This window comes from Peromyscus californicus, unplaced genomic scaffold (genome assembly GCF_007827085.1).
Source record: "Peromyscus californicus insignis strain IS unplaced genomic scaffold, ASM782708v3 Scaffold_9__1_contigs__length_137607984, whole genome shotgun sequence".
NCBI lineage: Eukaryota > Metazoa > Chordata > Mammalia > Rodentia > Cricetidae > Peromyscus > Peromyscus californicus.
Genome location: NW_026294617.1, coordinates 67323638 through 67346407, shown reverse-complemented (window position 1 = coordinate 67346407; position 22770 = coordinate 67323638). Strand labels below are relative to the sequence as shown.

At 54.3% G+C, this 22770-nt stretch overlaps 1 protein-coding gene across 1 annotated transcript; it reads right to left on the bottom strand.

The window, feature by feature from the left end:
* Positions 1 to 1671: 1671 nt before the first annotated feature.
* Positions 1672 to 21550, bottom strand: Insrr (insulin receptor related receptor). The gene is given in 23 exon segments (XM_052730999.1): positions 1672 to 2654; positions 3204 to 3338; positions 3472 to 3551; positions 3553 to 3602; positions 3888 to 4047; positions 4156 to 4266; positions 4661 to 4890; positions 6219 to 6271; positions 6777 to 6882; positions 7021 to 7183; positions 7263 to 7399; positions 7641 to 7861; positions 7957 to 7998; positions 8165 to 8360; positions 8449 to 8616; positions 9104 to 9342; positions 13720 to 13846; positions 14028 to 14242; positions 15029 to 15173; positions 15332 to 15474; positions 15559 to 15862; positions 17331 to 17882; positions 20841 to 21550. Coding segments are annotated over 23 exon segments (3906 nt in total). The 5' UTR covers positions 20929 to 21550; the 3' UTR covers positions 1672 to 2413.
* Positions 21551 to 22770: the final 1220 nt, after the last annotated feature.

Here is a 22770-nt window from a genome sequence, read left to right as displayed (position 1 = left end):
GACCACTACTCCACCAAGGACCACTACTCCACCAAGGACCACTACTCCACCAAGGACCACTCAAGTGCCTCTACTGTTTCCTTGGGTCCCTGAGTTTTCTTCCTGTTGGACTCCTCCCTACCCCTAAAAAGACACATGGCCAGCACACTTCTGGACAGGTTGGGGACCTGTGGCAAAGCCACAGAGACAGTCTAGAGGGCATGATTCTGTCTCCACCATGTCTGCTACCATTTTGCTGGCTAGCAGCTGGTCACTTACTTGTGAGTTGTCTGAATTTGAAAGCTGGTAGAGAGCCAAGAAGTTGCCTTTTTATTCTATTTGGATTGTCTACCCTTCTTTCTACACCTCCCTCCAAGGCCCACCTATCAGGTCTCCTGTTGTCTCTGAGAAGGAAGGCATGCTTTCCCTCCATAACGCCTCCTGCATAGTTGGGGAATCCCCACTGGAGTTCAATCTTCAGCTCTTCCTACCTGTTAAATTCACTGCTTTTCAGGACTCGAACAACAGAGCTTGTCCCTCTGGGGGGGCTATCCTCTTTCATCGTAGGTGGAGCCCCAAAGTGCAGACCAGCATCTATTTTTCTACTGTTTTCCTGCACTTTCCCGGCTTCCAGGTCGCCATGGCATCCTGAGCATGTGCTGTCCAGCACAGGAGGTTGGGAGCGTGCGTGGGAGGGGCTGATGGATACTGCTATGTATCTGTGTGCTGTGTGAGTGTGCAGGTTCCGGGTCCAGGTTGGTTGGCTATTTACTTGTTTGTTTGTTTCGTTGCTTGTAAGACAGGCTTGCTCTGTAGCTCAGGCTGGACCAGAGCTCACTATATAACCAAGATAGATGCAGTTCTGGTAGCAACCATTAGGGGTCAGTGTTGCTTCAGTCACAATGCCAGGCAAGGGTTGGGAGTCAGCACCCCCAACTCGGTACCCCGGGGGAACTAGAGTCTCAAGGAAACAGGATATCTATGGAACCAGATATGGCTTCACACAGCTCATCACCTGCCCCACTCAGGTCCTGTCTTGATGGTTCTGTGGCTTCCCTAGATGCTGCAGGACTGCGTGCAAGCCTGCTCAGTGGATGGGGGTGCGGTGCATCAGCCTGGGTGCAGGGTGCTAAAAAGCTTTGAGTCCCGAGTTTTGACATAAAAGCCTGGACTGACTCCCTGTGCAACTTTAGCATCCTTCAAAGGCATACAGGACAGAAGCTGACATGCTGGGCTCCCAGAAGGAGGGAGGGAGCCTGCCATAGACCCTGCTCAGGTGTGTGTCCCCTGCCTTGGCTAGGGCACTAGTAGGGGCAGGTAGTGTCATCAGGGCCCCTCTCTACTCCATGTTCTGGCCACTCCAAGTCCATCCTGTGAGCTTCTGGAAGCCGGCCTATTGGTCAGATACAGCGATGGACAAAATGTAGATTGGGTGGGTTGGGGGGTGAGGACTGGTTGATTCTGAGAGGCCGGATACAGAGGGTTCCCTAGGGCCTCAGCCACTTCTGACCATGAGAGTCCCATAATGACAAGATTGTTCTGTGTCACTTTTGTGGCAATCCTGGCTGCTGGGGTCCTCATGGAGGTGACGTTTCATAGCAGTGTGTTTATCCTGTATTGCCACCTTCAGGAGAGAGGAAGTCTACCAGAGTTGACGCTGTCCATGGAGAGATAGGCTGTCTGGGGCCAGAGTACAAACAGACCTCAGTATTTATTGTGTCTCCCAGTCTTTCCTGGAGGGCTGGGGTGGGAGATGGGAGAGAGGAAGGTGAGGCTTGCGTGGCCTTAGTAGCCAGGGCTAGCAATCCGGGAGACAACTGGAAAGGGGGGCGACCGTGCATCAAGGGATGATGCCCTTGAGGCAAGAGAGTGAGGGGCACCAAGCTTGGGGTCCCTGGGCAGAGCGGGGTGGGGGAGAAGTGAGGACCAGTGGGAACCCACTTGCTCAGGGTCCTAGGGTTCCAGCTTTGTCCTGGTCTGTGGGGCACAGGAGAGGTGATGGACACAGAGGGAAGAGGAGGCAGCGATATGGATACTTGTCTCCAGGCCCCCAAGTGAGTAGAGCGATCTCCAGGCCTGCCTCTGGCCACTCATTTGCTTTCAAACGGTTGATGAAACCCCCAGATTTGGAGGGGGTGTCTCTGCCTCCGGTGGACTAGCTTCCTCAGTCTGGACAGTGTCTCACTCTGAGGGCAGGACTGTTGCCCTGGTCTGAGCAGACCTCTCCTGCTGTGGGCTCTCATGCTTTCCCACAGGCTAGCTCTGTGAGTCCGTTCAGTCGCCTCGCTCTCTGGCTCCTGTTCTCTGCTAGTGCCGGGCTAATTCTTGACCTGCCTGAGGGAGACTCAGGGTGAGAGGTGAACGCATGGCTATAAGGGGTGGGTTCTGTCTTCTCTGCCCATGGGAGGCCAGTCAGGTGGGGAATGGGTAACTCTCAGTGTCCTGGGTCCCCATTTGGGGGCCTGTAGTCTGGAGCTCCATTTGAGGTTGGTGGGGAGTCAGGTTCTGTCTCAGTAGGCAGCAAGGAGGCCTGGCCCCGCTGGCACTCTGGGCTGTAGTAGAAGGAACGGAGTCGGAAAGAGGGCCGAAGCTCATCCTGTATGCGATCCAGGATGTGGACGAAGGTGGGACGCAGGCGTGGACTGCGCTGCCAGCAAAGTCTCATCAGCTCCTGTCTGGTGAGGGTGAGGTGGGGTTAGATGCAGCTCTGCCTCCCACGCCAGGAGTATCCGTTGGTGGAAGGAAGGGACCAGAGGGGAAAGAATACATGAGGAACGGAGCTGAGTTAAGAACTGGGAGTAAAGCCGGGCGGTGATGGCGCACGCCTTTAATCCCAGCCCTCGGGAGGCAGAGGCAGGCGGATCTCTGTGAGTTCGGGGCCAGCCTGGTCTACAGAGCAAGATCCAGGACAGCCAGGGCTACACAGAAAAACCCTGTCTTGAGAAACAAAACAACAACAACCACAAAACAACAACAAAAAAAAACCCCCAAAAACTGGGAGTAGCTGGGCAGTGGTGGCACACACCTTTGATTCCAGCACTCAGGAGACGGGCAGGAGAATCTCTGAGTTTGAGGCCAGCCTGGTCTACCAAAAAACAAAAACAAACAAACAACTAGAGACCCGGGAGTCAGTGAGTAGAAGCTTCAGAAGAGTTGGGTCGGAATCCAGGGTGGTGAGCACGGAGCAGAGATGAAGAAGGGTGGGGGCAGCAGGGACCACTCACAGCTGAAGGGGACAGTCCTCCAGTTCCTCTAGTACGCCGCCGTCCATGACAAATTTGAGCACCTGCTCATTTGACAGACCCTGGTATGGTTGTTCAGCCAAGGTCACAATCTCCCAGAGCACCACACCGAAGGACCTGGAGCACATGACGGACAGCCTAAATCCAGCACCCTTCCGGCTGCTCAGCAGCCCCAGCCAGGAAGTGTCCCAAGCCCTTCCCAGATGCCACTGGCACATCCCTGGAACCCTCTGCTCCTGTCAGGCCCTACCAGACATCTGAGTGAGTGGTGAAGATTCCATCTTTGAGGGACTCAGGGGCCATCCAGCGCACAGGCAGTAGCCCCTTTCCCACCCTTGCGGTAATAGTCTGTCTCATACACATCCCGGGTCATCCCAAAGTCTGCAAAGTAAGAGTTTAGGGGCATGAGAGTCATGCACCAGTTCCCCCGGAAGACAGTCCCCAAACCTATCCACCTCTAGTCTCTAAGCGTCCTGGAATACGTGAGCTCAAGGGATCCCGGAGGTCATCCCTGCTCTTGGACATGGAGACTGAGATCGGGACTGGCGAGCTTGCCTGTCAAGCCTGTGAGTCAGGCCTGGTCTCCTATGGCTAGCTTCGGCAAAGACTCTCTACCTTCAGGCTTCCCTCATCCCCCCCCCCCCCCCCCCCCGGGTCCCGCTGTACCACCAATTTTGACGGTGAAGTCCTGGGACACCATGCAGTTGCGGGCTGCCAGGTCCCGGTGCACAAACTTGTTGGCAGCAAGGTAGGCCATGCCATCTGCAATCTCGCCAGCCATCTGTATCATGTCACTGAGTGCTGGCTCCGGGAGGCCAGGGTTGTTCTACAGGCAAGAGAGGGGCTGGTGAAGGACTGCCCCTCACCCACACGATGCCCAACCTCTTTCCGAATTCCCCAGACTCATATGGCTCAGGATCTTCCTTGTTCCAACCTCTGCCTCGGGTCTCAGAGATCGGAGATGGCTCTTGAGGTCCCCACGGGTCATTAACTCCATGATGACCAAAGCTGGCTGGCCCTGAGACACCACACCCAGGAGACGAACCTGGGATGACAAAGATCTTTGTCGCAGACCTCTCTTTGATCCACGTGGTCAAAACCCCGACCTTCTGTGATCATAATCTGACTCAGAGGCCTATCCTAACCCTCACCCCTGCCACAACGGCAGTCCTAATCCTGACCTTAAAAGTTACCCTGACTTCAACTCTTAACCCTGATCACATCTGGTTATCATCACAACCATGAACTTGGCCCAGCTCTGATCTTGATTCCAATCAAGACCCTAATAACTCTCTGCACACCCAATACTGTGCCCCGACCTTGACTGATCTCAGCTCTAGATTTGACTCTGTTCCTGTTAGAATTGTAACTGCAGTCCCAACCCTGACCTCATTTCAGACCCTTTCCTCTTCCCACATAACCTTTACCCTACACCTTACCACATGGTGGCACTTGAATGCCTTCATGACAGATGCTTCCTTGAGGAACTCCACTCGCTCCCGTGCGCTGGCCAGCTCATTAACTGTCTTCAGGGCTACAGGTGTAGACTCCTTCCCACCTTCAAGCCCTCGGGCCAGCCCCTCGTAGACCATCCCGAAAGAGCCTTGGCCCAGCTCCCGGATGATGGATATTTGCTCCCGAGGCACCTCCCACTCATCAGGGACATACACTGAGAGGAGACACATGTCAGGAGGTAGGAGCGTCTCTCTCTGTCCTGCCTTCACCTGCCTCTTGACGCTTTTTTCCCCCTTAAAGCTACTATCCAACTTTAATGTGAAAAGAGAACTACTTTTCTAAAGATCGTTCATGCTTCAACATTTAGGTCACTATAGATTCATATCAGTGTCAACTTTATGCCGGCTTCCTGGTAGTTGTTTTCAAATTAGGGCAGTTGTTCTTTTTTCGTGTGTGCATGGTGTGTGTGTGTGTGTGTGTGTGTGTGTGTGTGTGTGTATGTGTTTGTGTGTACACAGGTAAGGACATGTGGAGACCACAGGTTGATGTCAGAAATCATTGCCAATTGCTCTTCTACCTTGTTCACTGAGGCAGGGACTCTTAACCAAAACCAGAGCTCACCAATATGCCTAGTCCTAGCCAGTTTGCTCTGGGGATCCCTGTCTCCACCTTCTGAGGCTGGAATTACCTGTGGGCCACTATGCCCATGTAGCATCTATGAAGATTTCTGAGGACCCGAACAATTTGGAGGCCTCACCCTTGTGTGGAGAATATTTTAATTATTATATTCTTATACATTATTTCTAAGTGTATAGGTTTTTTGCCTATATATATGTCCATGTGCCACATGTGTGCCTGGTGTCCTTGAAGCCAGAAGAAGGCATAGGATTTTTGAAACCTTAATTACAGACAACTGTGAGCCGCCCTGTGGGTGCTAGGAACAGGACCCAGGTCCTCTGCAAGAGCAGCCGGTGCTCTTAACTGCTGTGGCAAACATTTTAATAGTGAATCACCTCCTCAGCTTTCAGTTGTTCTTTTGTTTAAGTGTGTGTGTGTGTGTGTGTGTGTGTGTGTGTGTGTGTGTGTGTGTGTGTGATGTATGTGGGTGTGCAGGTGTATCTGCTGAGTTATTGCACTGGTACAGGGTCTCCCATGGAACTGGAAGCTCTATGCTTTGACTAGGCTGGGGGATCCTTGCCTGTCTCTACAACCAATGCTGGGGTTACAGGCATGCACAGTGATACCAAGCTTTTTATGTGGGTGCTGGGTATTCAGACTTGGGTACTCATGCTTTGGAGCAAGCACCTTTACCCACTGAACCATCTTCCAAGCCATCACCCCCAGACCATCAAATTAAGGCAATGTTTCTTCACCGAAGGCTACAAGGTCATTTCAGGCGCCCTTCTGAAATACAGACACAGAGCCCTTGGACTTCCCTTCTGAAGTGCTCTGTTCTCAAAGCCACCTTCTCCAAGAAGGCCCCTGGAGCTCTGCTCTCCTGCTCCCGCCCCCTTTCCCATGCCACCGTGCCCCTGGACTTACTGTGGGAAGCACTGAAATACTCGGGGTTCACAGACGTGTACAGCGTGCGGTTTCTGCAATGGGAGGCAGTAGATAAGGGGAAATGAACGCCCCAGCATTTCCAAGCTGCCCGTGGTCCTAGTCCTGGGATCAAATAGGCTGGGAATAGGTGGAGCCAGGGGTAGATAGAGGGGGTCCTCTCTCAGTGGGCCCTCTTGTGCTCAGCCCCAGACGGATTTGGTGACGTCTGTAGAGGCACATCCTAGGGTTGTTTCCTCTAGTCATAGCAGACCAACTTCATTTTTTTTTTTTCTCAGCTTGAGCTAATGGTATGGTGACCAGTAGTCCCCATGTGCCCACACCAAGGCGTTTCTCAGGATACAAAACATTTCCAGGTGAACAAAGATGAACTGTCACCCTGGCTAAGAGGTACGCCTCCTCTATGCCTTCCAGGGCAAGAGTTACTGTCTTTAAGGAAGTCCTTTCTGTTGTCTAAACTACTACCCTCCGAGTGTGCTGTCCCTGTGAGATGGCTGAGGGGGAGAAGCGGGGGGGGGGGTATGTGGGACTTGTCATCACCTCTTCTTGCTGTAGAAGAAACCCAGGGCAGCAAGCATGATGAGCAGCATGAACCCCACAGGGGTGGCGGTGAGGAGGATGCGCAGCCCCCCAGCATCCTCTTCCTCTGGTGGTGGAGGGTGGGAAGAAGAATGGACAGGTTAGGGTGGAAGCTGCTTCTCTGGCAACACTGGAGAAAGGTGATGGGCAGGGCTGACGGGAGGCAGAGGCCAGTTGGGCAGACAGGGAAGCGAGTCTGTCTTACCTGGACCAGTGATGTAGAAGGCAACACCGTCTGTCCAGGAGCCATTGCCAGCCAGTGAGGTGGCCCGGACTTTAGCAGAGTAGTTTCCCGGGGGCAGCAGAGCCAGCTGGACCCCACCAACTTTGGCATATCGAAGCCGGGACACACAAAGCACTGTGGCCTCCTGCAGGCAGGACAGACAGCAGGCTGGGAAGGGAGTGGCGGTGCGGACCCAGACTGGGATAGGGTGCCTGGGTACATACCTCTCCCAGGCGGCGGTACTTGATTTCATACTTGAGGATGAGCCCGTTGGGGTCAGGCGGCTCAAGCCAATGCAAGATGACGCTGCTCCTGCCAGCTGCCTTCCAGGCCACCTTCCCTGGGATGCCATCGGCCTCTCCTGCAGGAGGAGGCATCTGGCAAATAGGCCACAAGCAGTTCCTCTTGTATCACGTTCGAACCCAGGCTACACTGGGGCCACACTGGGAAGTTTGGAGAAGTCCCACAATCGTGGGAACTGGGAACGGGGAACAGAGCGAGGCTCTGAGATTAGTGGGAGGGTACACCTGCTGGTTACAGAGCACTGACCGGGCAGTTCTTGGAGTCAGTAGTGGGGGTGCACGGCGTGAGGGGGCACCTACTATGTGGCATGGTGCGGGCAAAGACGAAGGTGGCAGCACTACAGCCCACCGTGTGCGCCGCGTGGTTGCAGGCGTGGATGTCAATCCTGTATTCTGTGAAGTGCCTCAAGCCGCTCAGCACCGCTCGCTCCCGGGGAACCTTGTCCTCTTGAATCTCAAAATCCGAACTGTTGTTCCCTAGTCTGAGAGGCCCAGCTTCCCGGCGGTGCCTCTCCGAGTCCCTGGAAATGGGATGGGTCAGAGCCAGCAGGCCTGTTCCCAGAGCCTCGTCCCCGCCCCCCACCCCCACCCCCCGCCCGCTCCCGTCCCAGCTCACCTTTGGGGGCTCTTGTTAATGGATGTTACTTTCCATGGAGACCTGGGGAAGCCAGGGGACCTCTCAGCTCCAGTGCGCTCTGCCACTGCGCCCCGCCTCCAAATCCGCCCACCATACCAAGGCCAGGCCCACCCCATAACAGGCCCCGCTCACAGAGTCCCACCCTCTCCAGCTACCGCCCCCCAGGCCCTCCCCACCAGGTTCGCACTTCGGGATGGTGATGGCATGGTGTAGGAAGTTTTCAAACTTTTTCTGGAACGTGACCTCTTGCGCCTCCAGTGCGGGCAGGGCCTGCCCAGGAGGTGAGTGTTGGCAGGGACAGCAGCCTTGCTCAGGCTCAGCCTCCAGCGCCGGGTCTTCGCGGTCGAAGCGGGCGTCGTGGCTGCTGCTGGGCAGCCGCAGACCTGTGGCCATGGTGGAGAAGAGAGAGGTCAGGACAGTGGTCCACCCGCCACTGCTGAGTACCCCCGGCCCGAGGCACCCCCAGCGCACCGCGGTGGCAGTAGTCATTGATGTAGAGGTCCCCGTCCTCGGCTAGCCGCTGCCACAGCACCAGGTAGTAGGTGATATTTCCGTTGCGCTGGACCGGCGGCTTCCAGCGCACCAGTAGGTGTGAAGAGGAGTTGGACGTGGAGATGACATCTTGGGGCACGGTGGGTGCTATGATTGTGAAGAAGGTGACGCTCAGAGGTGGGGCCCCTCCCAAACACTGCGTGATAATGAGCCCCTCTCTTTGGATCCACCCTCCTTTTCCGGAGGGATCTATCTGTGACTTTCAGCCCTCCTTCCCTAGAAATCATCCTGTCCTTTCTCTGTTCCAGAAACTAGGGTGGATGAAACTGAGGGCTTCATTCACGGGAGGCAAGCACTCTCCCAACTGTGCCGTGGCCCTAACCCTGGGGAGGCAATATTGTCATACAGGAGAGCAGAATTCAGGTTTTAGTTCTCCAAATCCTTCACAGGCCTTTGAGTTCACTCAGCCATTGCAAGTCCAACCCCAGCCTCCCCCAAGGTTCAGAGACTTCTTTGTAGTGCCGAAGAATCGGACCTCCTGTCCTCTAGGGCTCCCCAGCCTCTCTGTGTCTGGCACCCGTGTGCCTTCCTCACTAGGAGATTCAGGCATCTCATTCCGGAGCCCTCAGCTCACCTGCAGGCAATGTTCGAAGGTAGACAATGGGGCTCTGGGCTCCTTGATGGGGGCTGTCCTCGGCGGTGGTCAGCGTGATGGCCCGCACAAACACGGCGTACTGTGTCCAGGGCTTGAGGGGGGCTAGGGTCACTCCTGGCTCCTGGGTGCGGCTGAGGGGTAGTTCCACATCCAACAGGTTCCAGCTCTGGGTTCCACATGCATCTGGACCCACGTGTTCTGTGGCATTCTGGAATGGACTGGATACCCCATCCCCACTGCTGGGGGATACCCATCTCTGGGCTCTAACCAACCCTCCCCCACTACGCAGGACTGTCATAGCCATTTCCCCACTCTGCATGTGGACACACCTACCCTGTGGGGCTTATGATCCTGCCACACCTTACAAACTGTAAGGAAATACCTCTCATCCTTAGCAGGGATTATTGAGCTTTTGTCCTAATGAGAATAGCCAAAAAAAAGGTTTGAACTGTATTAAAACAAAACCTAGAAAGTGGGTGCAGGCAAGCAAGCAGCTCATTCTCATCTCTAGGGAGTTTCCCTGGAGCCAGGACTGGGAGAGCACTCTCTTGCTGAGGGCGGAACAATCTGCTTTTGTTTTGTTTTGTTCTGTTTTAGAGAGTATTTCCAAGTAGCCCAGTCTAGTCTTGAACTGGCCCTCCTTCTGCTTTGGTCTCATTGAGTGTTTGCCTCGATCACAGGCCTGCCTGCACCACCACTCCAATGAGCAGAGTGTCTTAGCCAAGGTCCCTGAACTGACTTTGCAAGCCTGAGAGCCTCCCAGACGACAGGCACAGCTCTGCATGTGTTTGTGTTTCTAGAAACAGCTTTCCAGCAGTGGGTTCCTAGCTTTCATTCTGTCCTAGAATATGTAGACCAGGCAAGCCTTGAACTCAGAGATCCACCTGCCTGTGCCTCCCGAGTGTTGGGATTAAAGATATGCGCCACCACACCAGGCTAGCTCTCACGTCTTAAAAGTAGATCTCCAAAGCCAACACCCACTGCCTTAAGGGAATAATTGAGGCAGACTTTGGGGGCTAGACCAGAGGGAGGCCTTGGAGAGATGCCATAGGTTTTAGGGATACAAGGAGGGGTGGCTCCTGATCAAAGAGAATCAGGACTGTGTGGAGGACATCAGCAGGTTTTGGGGTACCATGAGGCATCGCATCCATGTTCATATCTGTTGTTTCTTTGATGGGAGGCAGAGGGGTGGAATTATGCTGAGCCAGGGACAAAAACTCTGTGTGTGTGTGTGCACGTGCGTGTGCATGTGTGTGTGTATGTGTGTGTGATGGTGTATATGTGGGGATCTCCTCACTGGTGTACTGGTGCAGATGTGTGGAGACTGGGGGTTGATGCTGAAATGTCTTCCCCAATCACTCTCTACCTTATATTTTGAGATGGGGTCTCTCACTAAACCTGGCGCTCTCTCTTTGTGCTAAGCTGCCTGGCCAGCGAGCCCCTGGCTCACCATCTCTGCCCTCCAGTGCTGGTGTTACAGAGGCACTCCTGGCTTTTATGTGAGTTCTAGGGACCTAACCTCAAGTTCCTCAAGCTTGTGCAGCAAACCCCACCCTAGCCACTGAGCCATCTCGCTGGCCCCATGGACAGAAATGAGGTAGGTGGAGTGAGATGAAGAGACGCTTGAGGCCCGGCTCAAAGGGCCTGTTCTTGATGGAACTCAGAGGCAGGATGGTCCAGGAGCCGGTATGGGGTTACAGAGTGGGCACCATGAGGGCAGGTGCCTCATGAGATAGGACACACCGAGGAGGTCTGGCTCAAAACCAGAATTGGACCAAGATTCTCAGTGTCTGCCCCTGAGGGAGCAACGTGATAGTCATACAATAAAGCAGTGATGCTGTTGGTGGGGTCTTCCTCAAGAACCCTAAGATTCTCTGCTCTTAGCGCCTAGAGGCAGCTGTGCATCGTTATGTAGGTTGTGACCTGCATGAACATAGGTGGGAGGAATTCACACTGCTGCCCATGTCAGTAACTCCTTGAAGTGCGTCCCATGACTCGTCAGTCTCAGCTTCAGTTGGGAGCTTGTTAGAAATGCAGGTTCACTGTTGTAGAATATTAGCTGAAGATGTGTTATATTTGTTTATGCTGTGGAACATTTGTTTAATGATGCAAAGATGGGTTGCGTTCTTTTATGTTGCACTTGTTTAACTCTGCGAGGCTGTGTTACTGTGCCTGTCTGAAACACCTGCTTGTTCTAACAAAGAGCTGAACAGCCAATAGCTGGGCAGGAGAGAGAAATAAGTGGGCTGGTGGGCAGAAAGAATAAACAGGAGGAGAAATCTAGGGAAGTGAGCCAGGAGCGAGACAAGGAGAAGGAGACGAGGACGCCAGGGGCCAGCCACCAGCCACAGCCACCAGCCACACAGCCACACAGCCACACAGCCACACAGCCACCAGCCACACAGCCACACAGCCACACAGTCAGTCATAAAGTAAGAAGGGAAGAAAGATATTTAGAATAAAGAAAGGTAAAAAGCCCAGAGGCAAAACGTAGTTAAAGAGAAACAGGATAATTTAAGTTGGAAAAACTGGCTAGAAACAAGCCAAGCTAAGGTCAGGCATTCATAAGCAAGAATAAGTCTCTGTGTATTTAGATGGGAGCTGGGTGGTGGGCCCCTAAAGAGTAAAAACGAGCCGGGCGGTGGTGGCGCACGCCTTTAATCCCAGCACTCGGGAGGCAGAGCCAGGCGGATCTCTGTGAGTTCGAGGCCAGCCTGGTCTCCAAAGCGAGTTCCAGGAAAGGCGCAAAGCTACACAGAGAAACCCTGTCTCGAAAAACAAAACAAAACAAAAAAAAAAAAAAAAAAAAAAGAGTAAAAACGCCCTTCCAGAGGACCCGGGTTCAATTCCCAGAACCCACATGGTGGTTTACGACCATCTGTAACTCCAGTCCCAGGGGATCTGACACCTTCATTCTAATGCACATAAAATAAAATTAAATTAAAAAAAAGAAAGAATATTCTTCTTTAAAAAAAAAGAGTAAAAACATCAACTACAGTTCTTAGACCTTGCCTGACATTAACCTTCAGACTGTCAGGGTGAAGCGTGGGAATCTGTATATAACACACTCTCCATTCCCCCCACATTAGACAGTCTCCTGCTAGTGAGACCTAGGGGAGCCTGGGCCAGTTGAGCACGCTGCTTCTGTGGGCTCTCTACCGGATTCCAGCCAGAGCCTGAGCTGGTGCTGCAGTAAAACCTCTCAATTTGAATTTGCAGGAAGTCCCTCCAGCATGGGTGGTCCAGACCCTGTCTACCAAGGCAAGCACTTCTTACTCCCCGCTCCCACCCATCAAAAGTCCATTTCTCTCTTCTAAGGGGCTCTCTTGCCCTGGTTCTGGGCATGGAACCAGGGCCTCTCATGCTAGGCAAGCATCCCGCCCCTGAGCTCCATATCCAGTCCTTCTGTTTTTTGTTTTGAGACAAGATCTTACTAGGCGGATCGTGCAGGCCTTGAATTTAGGATTCTCTTGTCTTAGCCTCCTTCATTCTGTTCATATGATTGTGCTAAAAGCTTTGCTGGGACACCTCCTGCTGAATCTTAGACTCGGTTTGAGAGAAGTCCTGCTTGTGGTACCTCTCTTGCTAAAATCAATCCACTCTCCCCAAAGAAATGGCCCATTCTGGGCTGGAGTGTAGCTTAGTTGGCGCAGCGTCTGACTAACATTCACAACGCCCTGAGTTTGATCCTCGGCACCACATAAGCAGGGTGTGGTGTGCAGTGCTTGGGGGTCAAAAGCAAGAGGAGAAGTTCAAAGAGTTTGAGACCAGCCAGGATATTTAAGACCCTGCTCAGAGAAAGAAAGGGCCGGGCACCGGTGGCGCACGCCTTTAATCCCAGCACTTGGAGGCAGAGGCAGGTGGATCTCTGTGAGTTCAAGGCCAGCCTGGTCTATAGAAAGCTCTGGGACAGCCGGGGCTACGTCATGAGACACTGTCTTATTTTAGAAAGAGAGAGAGAGAGAGAGAGAGAGAGAGAGAGAGAGAGAGAGAGAGAGAGAAGGAGGAGGAGGAGGAGGAGGAGGAGGAGGAGGAAGAAAGGGAAGAAGGAGGAAGGAAGGTTGGTCCCTGCTCTTCTCCCGCTTCAGGCTTTAATGAAATGTTGATAAAAAATGCTCATAAAAGTGGCCAGATTAGTGGGTACTTCCCAAACCGCTGCTGGGGCAAGAGTATGTGGTCAGCAGAAAACGTTAGCACAGTGAATTGAAGCTTAATTAGCCAAGCTTTTCTAGCAAAATGATCTTCTGGGCTCTTGGAAACCCTGGCAGTCCTCTTCATTTCATTTGTTGAGGGGAAACTGAGGCATGGAGGACCAGAGAAGGTGAGGCAGATCCAGCTTGGATCTGCCTGGGGGGGTCCTAGCTTTCAGGCTGTCCATAACCCAGCTGGGCCATGCTCTCACCTCTTTTGGTCTTGAAAATAATTGGACTCTACACAGCACGCAGGCCTGGAATCCCAGCATTCTTGGAGGCTGGGATCCAGGCAGGAGAATCTTTGACAGTTGGAAGCTAGTTTACATAGTGAGACCCTGTCTCAAAGAAAGAAAGAAAGAAAAAAAAAATAGGGTCCTCCGTCTGGCACCACTCTCTACTCACGACTCCTTGTAATAGACGATGAAGCTGAGCAGGTCTCGGGCCTCCAGTGGCTCATAGCGTTCCCAGCGCAGCAGGATGCGGTCGGCCTCAGTCAGGTTGAACACAAAGCGCAGAGTGCGAGTCTGACCTGGGCAGGGCAAAAGGAAAGCGTCCGCTCTAAGCACGCCTGCCACAGGCTCGTGCTGACACCACGGCTGCTCAGCCCCTTGGGTGACCCCCTCAGTGTTTCAGTGCGTGTGTATGTGTGCGTGTGCGTGTGCGCGTGTCTGTTGCCCTGCGCGCACTCTTCGGGTTGGGCGGGGCCTTACAGGCAGCTCGATCTCCATTGGTGCGGGGGTTGATCTCAGCTTTGCTCTGTCGGCCTCTGGTCCCGGTCACCTCCTCCAGTTGGTATATGTGCTCCAAGCAGAGGCGTGGATTGAAGGCGAAGTACATTTTGCCCACAGGAATGGTGAGCCCCACGGCCACCCAGGACCCCAGCTGTTGCAGGTTCTGGTTGTCCAGCACATAGAGAGTGTAGTTCCTGGAGAAAGCCAGGTGCCTCGCTGTGCAAAGTGGCAGGGGCTGGGGCAGGAGAGAGGCTGGCTCATGGGCTCCCCTGCAGAGGCTGCTCTGGGCACAGGTATAATCTGTAGTCCATTCACATCCACAAAGGGGGTTCAGGAGCACCCTCTCTGTGCCACTGACCAGGAATGTGACATCCTGAAATTCACCCACCCTCCCTCTGCTGAACTCGCCAGTGAAGCCAGGCCAGCAGTTTGTCTGTCTCTTCCCTCCTTCCGATCTCATATTTAACAGCACTGTCTGTGGGGACACAGAAGCTATGCCTGGCCAGTTTGGGTATGGGTACCCCTAGGGGGGCACGATAACATGCCAGGAGACAGAGGAAGCCACAGGGGACCACTTGAGTGATGGCAATTTAAACTTCTTTTCATTTTGAAGAACACTGGCTACTTTGTGAGCAGGCCTTGGTTGCTGGGTGGTAAGGATGGTTTATACACCCCCGTCAGGTTCACTCGGCCACCAAACTGATCAGGTGACGCAATCACGGCCCACCGTTCAGGAACAGCAGGAAACTAGTGCCGCATGTACTGGGTTCTAGTCACTGAACACATAGACAGCACTCCACACATAACAGCAGAGGTAGCAAACCACAATCCCGGAGCACAAGCTTCATTTTACAGATGGGAAACCCGAGGGCCAGAGAAGTCAAGGAACCTAGCAAACTGATTCAGAACCCATTCCCTTCCCCATTCTTCCAAGAAGGTTGAGGAAAAGGGGGCTGGTCAGCCTGATTCTGACCCCTTACCCATCCACCATGGAATCTCCCCGGATTAGTTTGAGGTTCTTGAAAAAGCCCAGGGACACGAGTGCAAACGAGTGCTTGATTTTGAGGAAGCCGGTGATGGTCTCCACCAGCCCCAGGTTGCGTTGAAGCTCTGGCTCCAGGTTGTCTGGGGATGAGGAATATAGGACTGGAGCAGGGCCAGGGAAGGTGACGGGTCCACAGGGTAGGGAGCTGGAGGGACAGAGGGATAGGACCCCGGATGAGGGGAAGCCACATGCATGAACTACAGTTAGGAGGGAGGGTGTGCTCAGGAAGAGTACTGACAGCCTTGGCGAAGGTTGAGGATGAGGCTCCCCTCCACGTGGGTGCAGCCCACCAGGTCCTGTGTGGCTTGGACAGAGTCAATGGTCTTTGTGCCAACCTTGCACTCTTTGGGGCACAGTCCCTCACACTTGCGGCAGAAAATGCTGGCGGTACAAGCAGAGAGCCTCAGCCGTGGTCCGATGAAACTGCTTAGGGCCCCCCGACAACCCCAAGGGTATGCCCCTCACCTGCTGCCGTTACGGGTGAAGCCTGGAGGGCACTGAGCCAGGCAGCTGCCCTGGTAGATGCCGAAGGTGGCGGTGCGGCCAGGCACCTCCCGCAGATGAGCACAGACCTCAGCGGTGACACAGCGCCAGGACTCATACTGGTAGGTGCCCAGAGGGCAGGCCCGGAGGCAGGCTCCTTGGAAGTAGAGGTGGCGGCAAGCTACACAGGCACGGGAGTCTTCAGGCTGGCTGCAGCCCCCCAGACATTCACTGTGGCAGCACTCACCGCCTGCTGTGCAGGCCAGCCCACCGGGGCAGGGACACACTGCGGGCAGAGGGCTGTGAGACCTTACCTGCCCCTCGGCAACCCCTCAATGATGCCCTTTTCCCACCCTGGCCCACCCCATCTTGAGATGACCTTCTCGGCCCTAGGTATCTCTGGATTCAGATTACACTACTGACTGTTTCCTTCCATCATGGATGCTGGAAGGCAAGCAGGAGGCCTCTCTCGGTGCTCCACCTTGAGAGTATCAGAACTCAAGCTGGCCTGTGTTGCGATCCCAGCACTTGGGAGGCAGAAGCTGATGGATCTCTGTGAGCCTGAGGCTAGCCTGGTCTACAAAGTGCATTCCAGTCCAGCCCAAGCTACACGGAGAGACCCTCTCCCAGGAAAAAAGAAAAAAGAGAGTCTCAGAACTCAGGTTGGAGCAGTGACCTTATCCATCAGGCTTGCTGCTCTGCAGCCCTGCTGTCCTGTCTAGGCTGTCCCGTGGTGACTTGGTACGGTGCCAAGGGGAACCAGCTGGCCACTCCTGATCAGCTAGGCCAGGGCAAGGTGGGTCCAGCCAGGGCCTGTTGACATGGTACACAAATTGAGAGGGCATGTAGCAGCTGTGTTTACAGGCAACAGGGAGGCAGCTCACTGCTGATACAGCAGGGATCTGGTTATTCTCCTGCCCGGAGTTGAGGCTAGAGGTGAGGGCACAGACCTTGAGCAGTATGAGAAAGGCTCCTGGCTGGGCTAGGGACCCCCAGATCTGCTCCTGGCCTCTGGAAGGTCTTATTTCCCCCATTTTCTCCTCTGCATTCCTTCTGCCTCCGTGAATGTACTTCCTAGGTCACATGCTTGCCTTGCCTGCCCAAGGCTCTCCATCCGGTCCCCCTCCTTTCTGCCCTCAATACCTCATCTCTCTGTTTCACTGCCACCAGCTCCCCCCTTAATCACATGGGCTGAGACCACTTTTCCTGGGAGTGCCGGACTGATACCATGACCCTGGCTCTGCTCTGATGCTGTGCAGGCTCCTCCCCACGCCCTATCATTGCCCAGCAGAGGCGGAGATGCCAGGTGAGCCTGGCTAGTGATCAGAGGTCAACCCAGGTCGCCGGGCTGCATCCTTGGGGACAGTTTCTTGGGCTGACTTCTATCCACTTGTGTCTGCCCCCTCTTCCCAAACCCCCTCCTCACCTACTCTATGCCTGCCTGATGCCACATCAATTATTTCACTTCTCTGAACATCAGTTTCCTTTCCTGTAAAATGGGATAATGAGGTACCTGTCCCATAGGAAGGGTAACGATTTAAAAACAATGGTAGCAAGCCAGGCATAGACCTGTAATCCCAGCGCTTAGGAAAGAGAGACAGAAGAATTAGGTGTTCAAGGCCAACCTCAGCCACGTGTCAAGTTTCAGGCCAGCTTGGGCTACATTATTTGTCGGCTCAAAAACCAAACAGTATCTATCGGGTGGGACAGCCCAGCCTCCCTGTGGCTACCGCCATGTTCCGTGCAATGCCCACCTCTCTGACAGTGGCTGGAGGTCCAGCACCTGTAGTCAGTGTGCCCACTGAAGGTGGTTCTTGCGCAGGGTTCACCAGCAGCACCCAGCACACCAGGGCACACGTCAGCACACTCGTCGCCCAGCTTGTTACCCACAATGTGGTTGGCGCCAGGCGCAGGCTGCAGCAGGCCCCAGTCGATGGTGGAGAGGTGACAGAGTTCCTGGTTCTTCTCCACACGCACAGCCCCACGCAGCACGGCCCCGAGCGACGGCAGCCCAACGTCCCGTAGGTGGGGCATCTCGAAGATGATGAGGGCATAGCCCAGGAAGAGGCGTGCCCCTCGGATCACGGCAAGGTTGGGGAAGAGGTCTCGAAGGCTCTCCAGGCCGTAGACTCGGAACAACAGCAGGTAGTCCGTGACCTGCGTAAGGCGTGGGAAGCTGAGGCCTCTGAAGTCCTCTCCAGTGGCAGCAAACATGAGAAGAATCTGGAGGTGGCCCTCCACCACGCTGCAGTTCTCCAGCCGACGAAGCTCGGTCACCTCAGAGCGGATATCCAGGCTGGGGCACACTGTGGGCACACGTGGGCAGGACAGTGAGTGCAGTGCAGACCAAGAGCCCTGTCCCGGCACCACACTGGCAGGAGGGCACAGAATGGACGGGTACCAAGCTGTGCTCTAACGAAGAGCTGCCTCCTCCCAAACATGCCAGTCAGACTCCTGACTTAGGGTCTTTGTGCCTTTTATCCCTGTAAATGGAACACTTGCCCTTACATGGCTCCCCCACCTTCTAAAGTCACCTCAGCGAAGACTTCTCCCACTACCTTGCTAAACCGCTCTCCCCCTGCCCTTTTCCTGGGCTCAGTGCTGGTTAGACAAACACCATATCGTTGAACTACATCCCCAGTCCATGGTGTTTTGAGATAGGATCTTACTGTTTAGCTGCGGAAGCCTGGAACTCTGTCCTTCTGCCTCTGTCTCCTGAGTCTGTGTACCACACCCAGTTTCCCTTTAGTGCCCAACTAACCTACGTATAATTTGCTTATTTATTTTGCTTATTGCAAGCCTCATGAGGGCAGGAATTTTTGTTTAACTCACTGCTATATCCTAGTTCACATAGAGGGCCTGATGCAAAATTGGTGCTCAGTGAATGTTTGGTGAGAGTGTGAATGTACACTGTGCCTGGGAAGAAGTGAGTACTGAGTACTGAGTGAGTACTGAGTACTGAGTGAGTGAGTACTGAGTGAGTACTGAGTATGAGTGAGTACTGAGTGAGTGATTACTGAGCACTGAGCTTCTGTCTCTGTCCTCAGGGAGCCAGCCCCCTGGTACCTAACTCTTTTTTGCTTTTGAAGGGACATTCCATAGTTCCTCCTTGCCAAAGTCCTCATCTGATTACCTCACCCTGATATTCTGGGACAAGCTAGTCCCTATTCATCTCTCCAGCCTCAAACCCAGAAGAAAGGCTCCTTAGGTCTTTGGCCTACAATCCTGGGGCCTGGTGTTCTTTCCATAGCTCTCTGGCTCTGCACCACTACCCCTTTAGGAGAAAATACCCTGAGTTCAGCAGCGAGTCGTGGGAATGAATACACACGTAACAGTGGTGCTGTCCAGCAGGGCTGCTTACATTTCCACCACGCTCTTCAAAGCCCTGGTTCTAAGTGTGCATCTACCATGGTACCCAGCTCAGGACTGGAACTTCTGGGCACCCAGGGACTATGGGCCATGAACATCTGGATCCCAAACCTACCCTTTCCTTTGGGACCCAGTCCCTTCGCCTTTCTGTGCTCAAGGCCCGCAGGCTAATTTCCCTATAGGGGCTGGATGCTTGGCTCCACTTGCTCCTAGGGAGAGCCTGCAGGTCTTCATAGAAGACATGCATCTGAATGCTTCCGTTTAACACCCAGGGCTGTTTCCTCTCTCCTCATCTGGCCCTCTAGAAATATCACACATCGGCACCATGCCCCACATTCTCCCATACAGGCCAGCCCTGTCCCCGGCTCAGGGCTTGTCAGGGACAATTGGGATGGGTTGGGGGACAGGAAAGCCTAGCTCCCTGTGCCTTCTCTCTGTGGTCCATGCTTGACTGTCTAGCTGTTGGATGTGTGCGCGTGTGCACCCCCCCCCCCCCATGCTTATGCACACACTAGGCAAGGCAGGTACACACACAAAAAGGATGAGAAGGAAAAACACTTCTCTTCCCTCCGTGAAAGCCAATTAGGCTCTTTGAGGCAGGTGGGGGGGTTCCCTCAGGCGCCCACTTCCCATCATGCCTTAGCCTCTCCAGAGCTCCCCTAATGCGAGACATTGGAAAAACAAATCCAAGACCTCTGCAGGTTAACTCCTGCCTTTCCTCAGGACAAGCTCCAGGCAGAGCTTCACTGGGAAACAACAGCTGTGCTCCGGGAATGAACACTAAGTCCCGGGCTCGCTGCTTTATTGTGACAACTGTGCTCTTGCCTGGCATCTACTGTGCTGTGTCTCTCAGCACAGAAGGGGCAGGGGTAGGGTGCTCAGGTGGATCAGCACGCACTGCAAATCTTCTGTGATTGGCCCCTTTCAGAGGGCACCTTGCCCCGGTCCATCTGCATTATCTGTATAGGAAAGGGAGCCCCTGCCTCGGGTTTTGGAAGTCCCACTTAGAAGAGCATCTTAAGACCCTTCACACTTCCAGAGTGCTGAGTTCCCAAGCTCTCCCTGTGTGGAGGACACAGGCAGGCTAGATGAGGGAGGGGTGCCCTTAACCGTTCCTCTTGGGCTGCTTCTGTTTCCCACGTAGCCCCTGGCAAGCCTCTGAGGGCAGTTTGGTCTACATGGTCCTGCTCACACTTCCTGGACGCCCTTGGTGGGAAATGTGTGTGGGGAACAGCACTGAGACACAGGACAGAGTCCTCTCTCAGGCAACCCTTCTGCCCACAGTGGGTGAACCCCCGGGGGAGGGGAACAGGACTAAAGCCTGGGGTGCTAGAGTTCAAGACCTGCCCAGGGGCTGCCTCTCCAGCCTCAGCCTCCTATCCACACAATAGGTCAAGTTGCTTAATGACGCCTGGTGTTCAGCTGTTGGTCCCAGCCTGCCCCTTATCATTCAGTGGTCCTAGAAAAGACCCCTAATTCTCACAGTCTCATTTCAGTTCAAACTCAGACTTTACCGGGATCGCAGTTTCACAAACAGCAATGGGTTGGAGAACACCTGTTCATTCCATTTCCGACTCCTTAACTCTTAGGGAGCTGAGAGAAAAAAACGCTTCATCTAACAGTTTTTTTGTTTTTTTTCTGGTGAAAAGTCCTTTTGAGGGCTAATCCTAGCCTTCAAGTTCCAATAAAGACTAAATAGAAGCCAGAGGTGGTGGCACACGCCTTTAGTCCCAGCAGGGGCAGGTGGATCTCTAAAGGCCAGCCTAGTCTACAGAGCGAGTTCCAGGACAGCCAGGGCTACACAGATAGAACCCTGTCAGGAAAAACCAAAACAAACTAAGTAGATGTGTTCTTGGAGGGAGATGGGGGTTGGAAAGACGTTGCTGGGGACTCACCCTCTAGTGTGTCCAGGCCAGATCCCAAGGACAGCAGGCTCATAAGCAAGTGTACTCCCCAGGGCCACAGAGCAGGCACGGCCACCATCTCTGCCCCGAGTGTCCTCCAGGTGTCCTCCAGGGGGAAAGGGTCTCATGGGATGCAGACCCAGGTTCCAGAGTCGGGGGTGGGTGGTGGGCGGGGCGGGGGGTGAGGCACAGGGGCAAAGGGATTGGAAATCTCAAGTAGAGACAGCAGGAGATAGAAAAGAATTTCGGACCAGAGGAAACAAAGCCTGTGCCAGGCAGTTGGACACAGCTTCGGTGTGATCCACAGACAAGGGCTGGAACAGAGAGAGATGAAGTCAGGAGCAGGAGAGCCTCAGAGAGGCCTCCAGAAGGAGAAATTGACCCAGGATTCAGAACACGAGGGTCCAGGGGCTGGACAGTCCCGAGGGAGGCGGAGCGGAAGCCCCGGGAGGGTCCGGAGGCGCGCAGGACTCCACCCCGAGACTCCGCGGACCTCCTGGGCATACAGACTTCCAGCCTCCGGTGGCGCAGCTCCTGGGGCAGGAACGCAGGGACCTCGCCCAGCTCCCGCCCTTTCCAGAAACGGATTGGTTTGTGCCGACATCTCCCTTCTCTCCGCCCCTCCCACAAAGTCATGTAAAAATATTTAGCCTGTCAACTGAGGGAGGTGGGGGGTAGATGTGTTGGGGGAAATAAGGCCAAATTCCGAAGGGGTTGGGGGCCAAGAACTGAGCTCCCGAATCTTGGCGGCGTCTCTCTCCCACCTCTGGCACCGCCTCGGCTGGCTGCAGACCTGGAGCAGTGACTGGGCGCCCTGGTCTGAGGAGCGGAGGTTCTGGAGTCCAACAGGTGTTTTGACACCCTAGAGGGTAACAGCCCGCAGCCTGGACAGGTCGGACTCCCTTGTGGAACCTGAAGATCTCAGACCTTCGCCTCTCGCAGCCCTTCCCAGCCTCCCGAGGCCACTTTGACCATAAGCCCTTGGTACGGGGTGTGTCCCTGCCAAGTCCCTTGGTTCTGGCTCAAATCCCTATGAGAAGAGATTCCGCCTTCGTTTGGTTACTTTTAAGAACTCGGGATGGTTGGTGGGTCTCTGTATGTATACTCTTTCGGAGGCACTTGGGGGACTATTTGTGCTGGGGCCTGGCGCAGAAAGGTACCTGCCACTAGGACTCCTTCACTGCTCACTCCCAGTACCGACCTGCTCCCTCTCTTAAGCATGAGACTTACAGACTTGCAGCCTGGAAGGCCAATGAGCGAGACCTGCCCTTTGATGGCCTGAATGCTGGGATCCTGGGACTTCCCATGTTCACAAATACCAAGGGCCGAAGGTTCCCAGCTCTACCCGCGGGCAACTCCCGCGTCCGAAGGGCTAAGAGACCTATTAATTTCTCCTCTTAGAAATCGATGCACTTGTCAGGACGGCGATCGATGCCAGTCCTGCTCTGTTTGGCCCTACCCGGTTCTGGTGCCCCAGCTGGCTGGCTTGGATTGGGGACCTTAAGACCGAAGGCACATCCTCGCAGGGTTGCGAACCGCGCTCCGGGGCCCTCGAAGACCCAGGCCGGGAGCAAACGCCGCGGCGCAAGGGCTTCTAGCGCCACCCTGTGGCCTCTTGCGGACCGGGCGCTCTCCACTTTCCACTCTCCCGCTGTGTTCAGAGAACTCTTCTCTGCACCTTCTGTTTTCCTCCCCAGGTTCTGCGTCCAGCCGCCTATTCCGGGGCCCTCTCCCTTCCCTTGCTAGCGTCTGGAGAGCGTTCATCAAACTTATTCCAAGTGACATGCACACTCTCTTAGGCAAGTGCACCGTGAAGCTGGCCGGGATGACCTGGACTTCAACCTCTTCCTTGCTCAGTCTCTCCCTGTCCCCGCAAATCTGAAAATGCAGCTGTTTTCCTGGGAGAAATAACATATCAGCT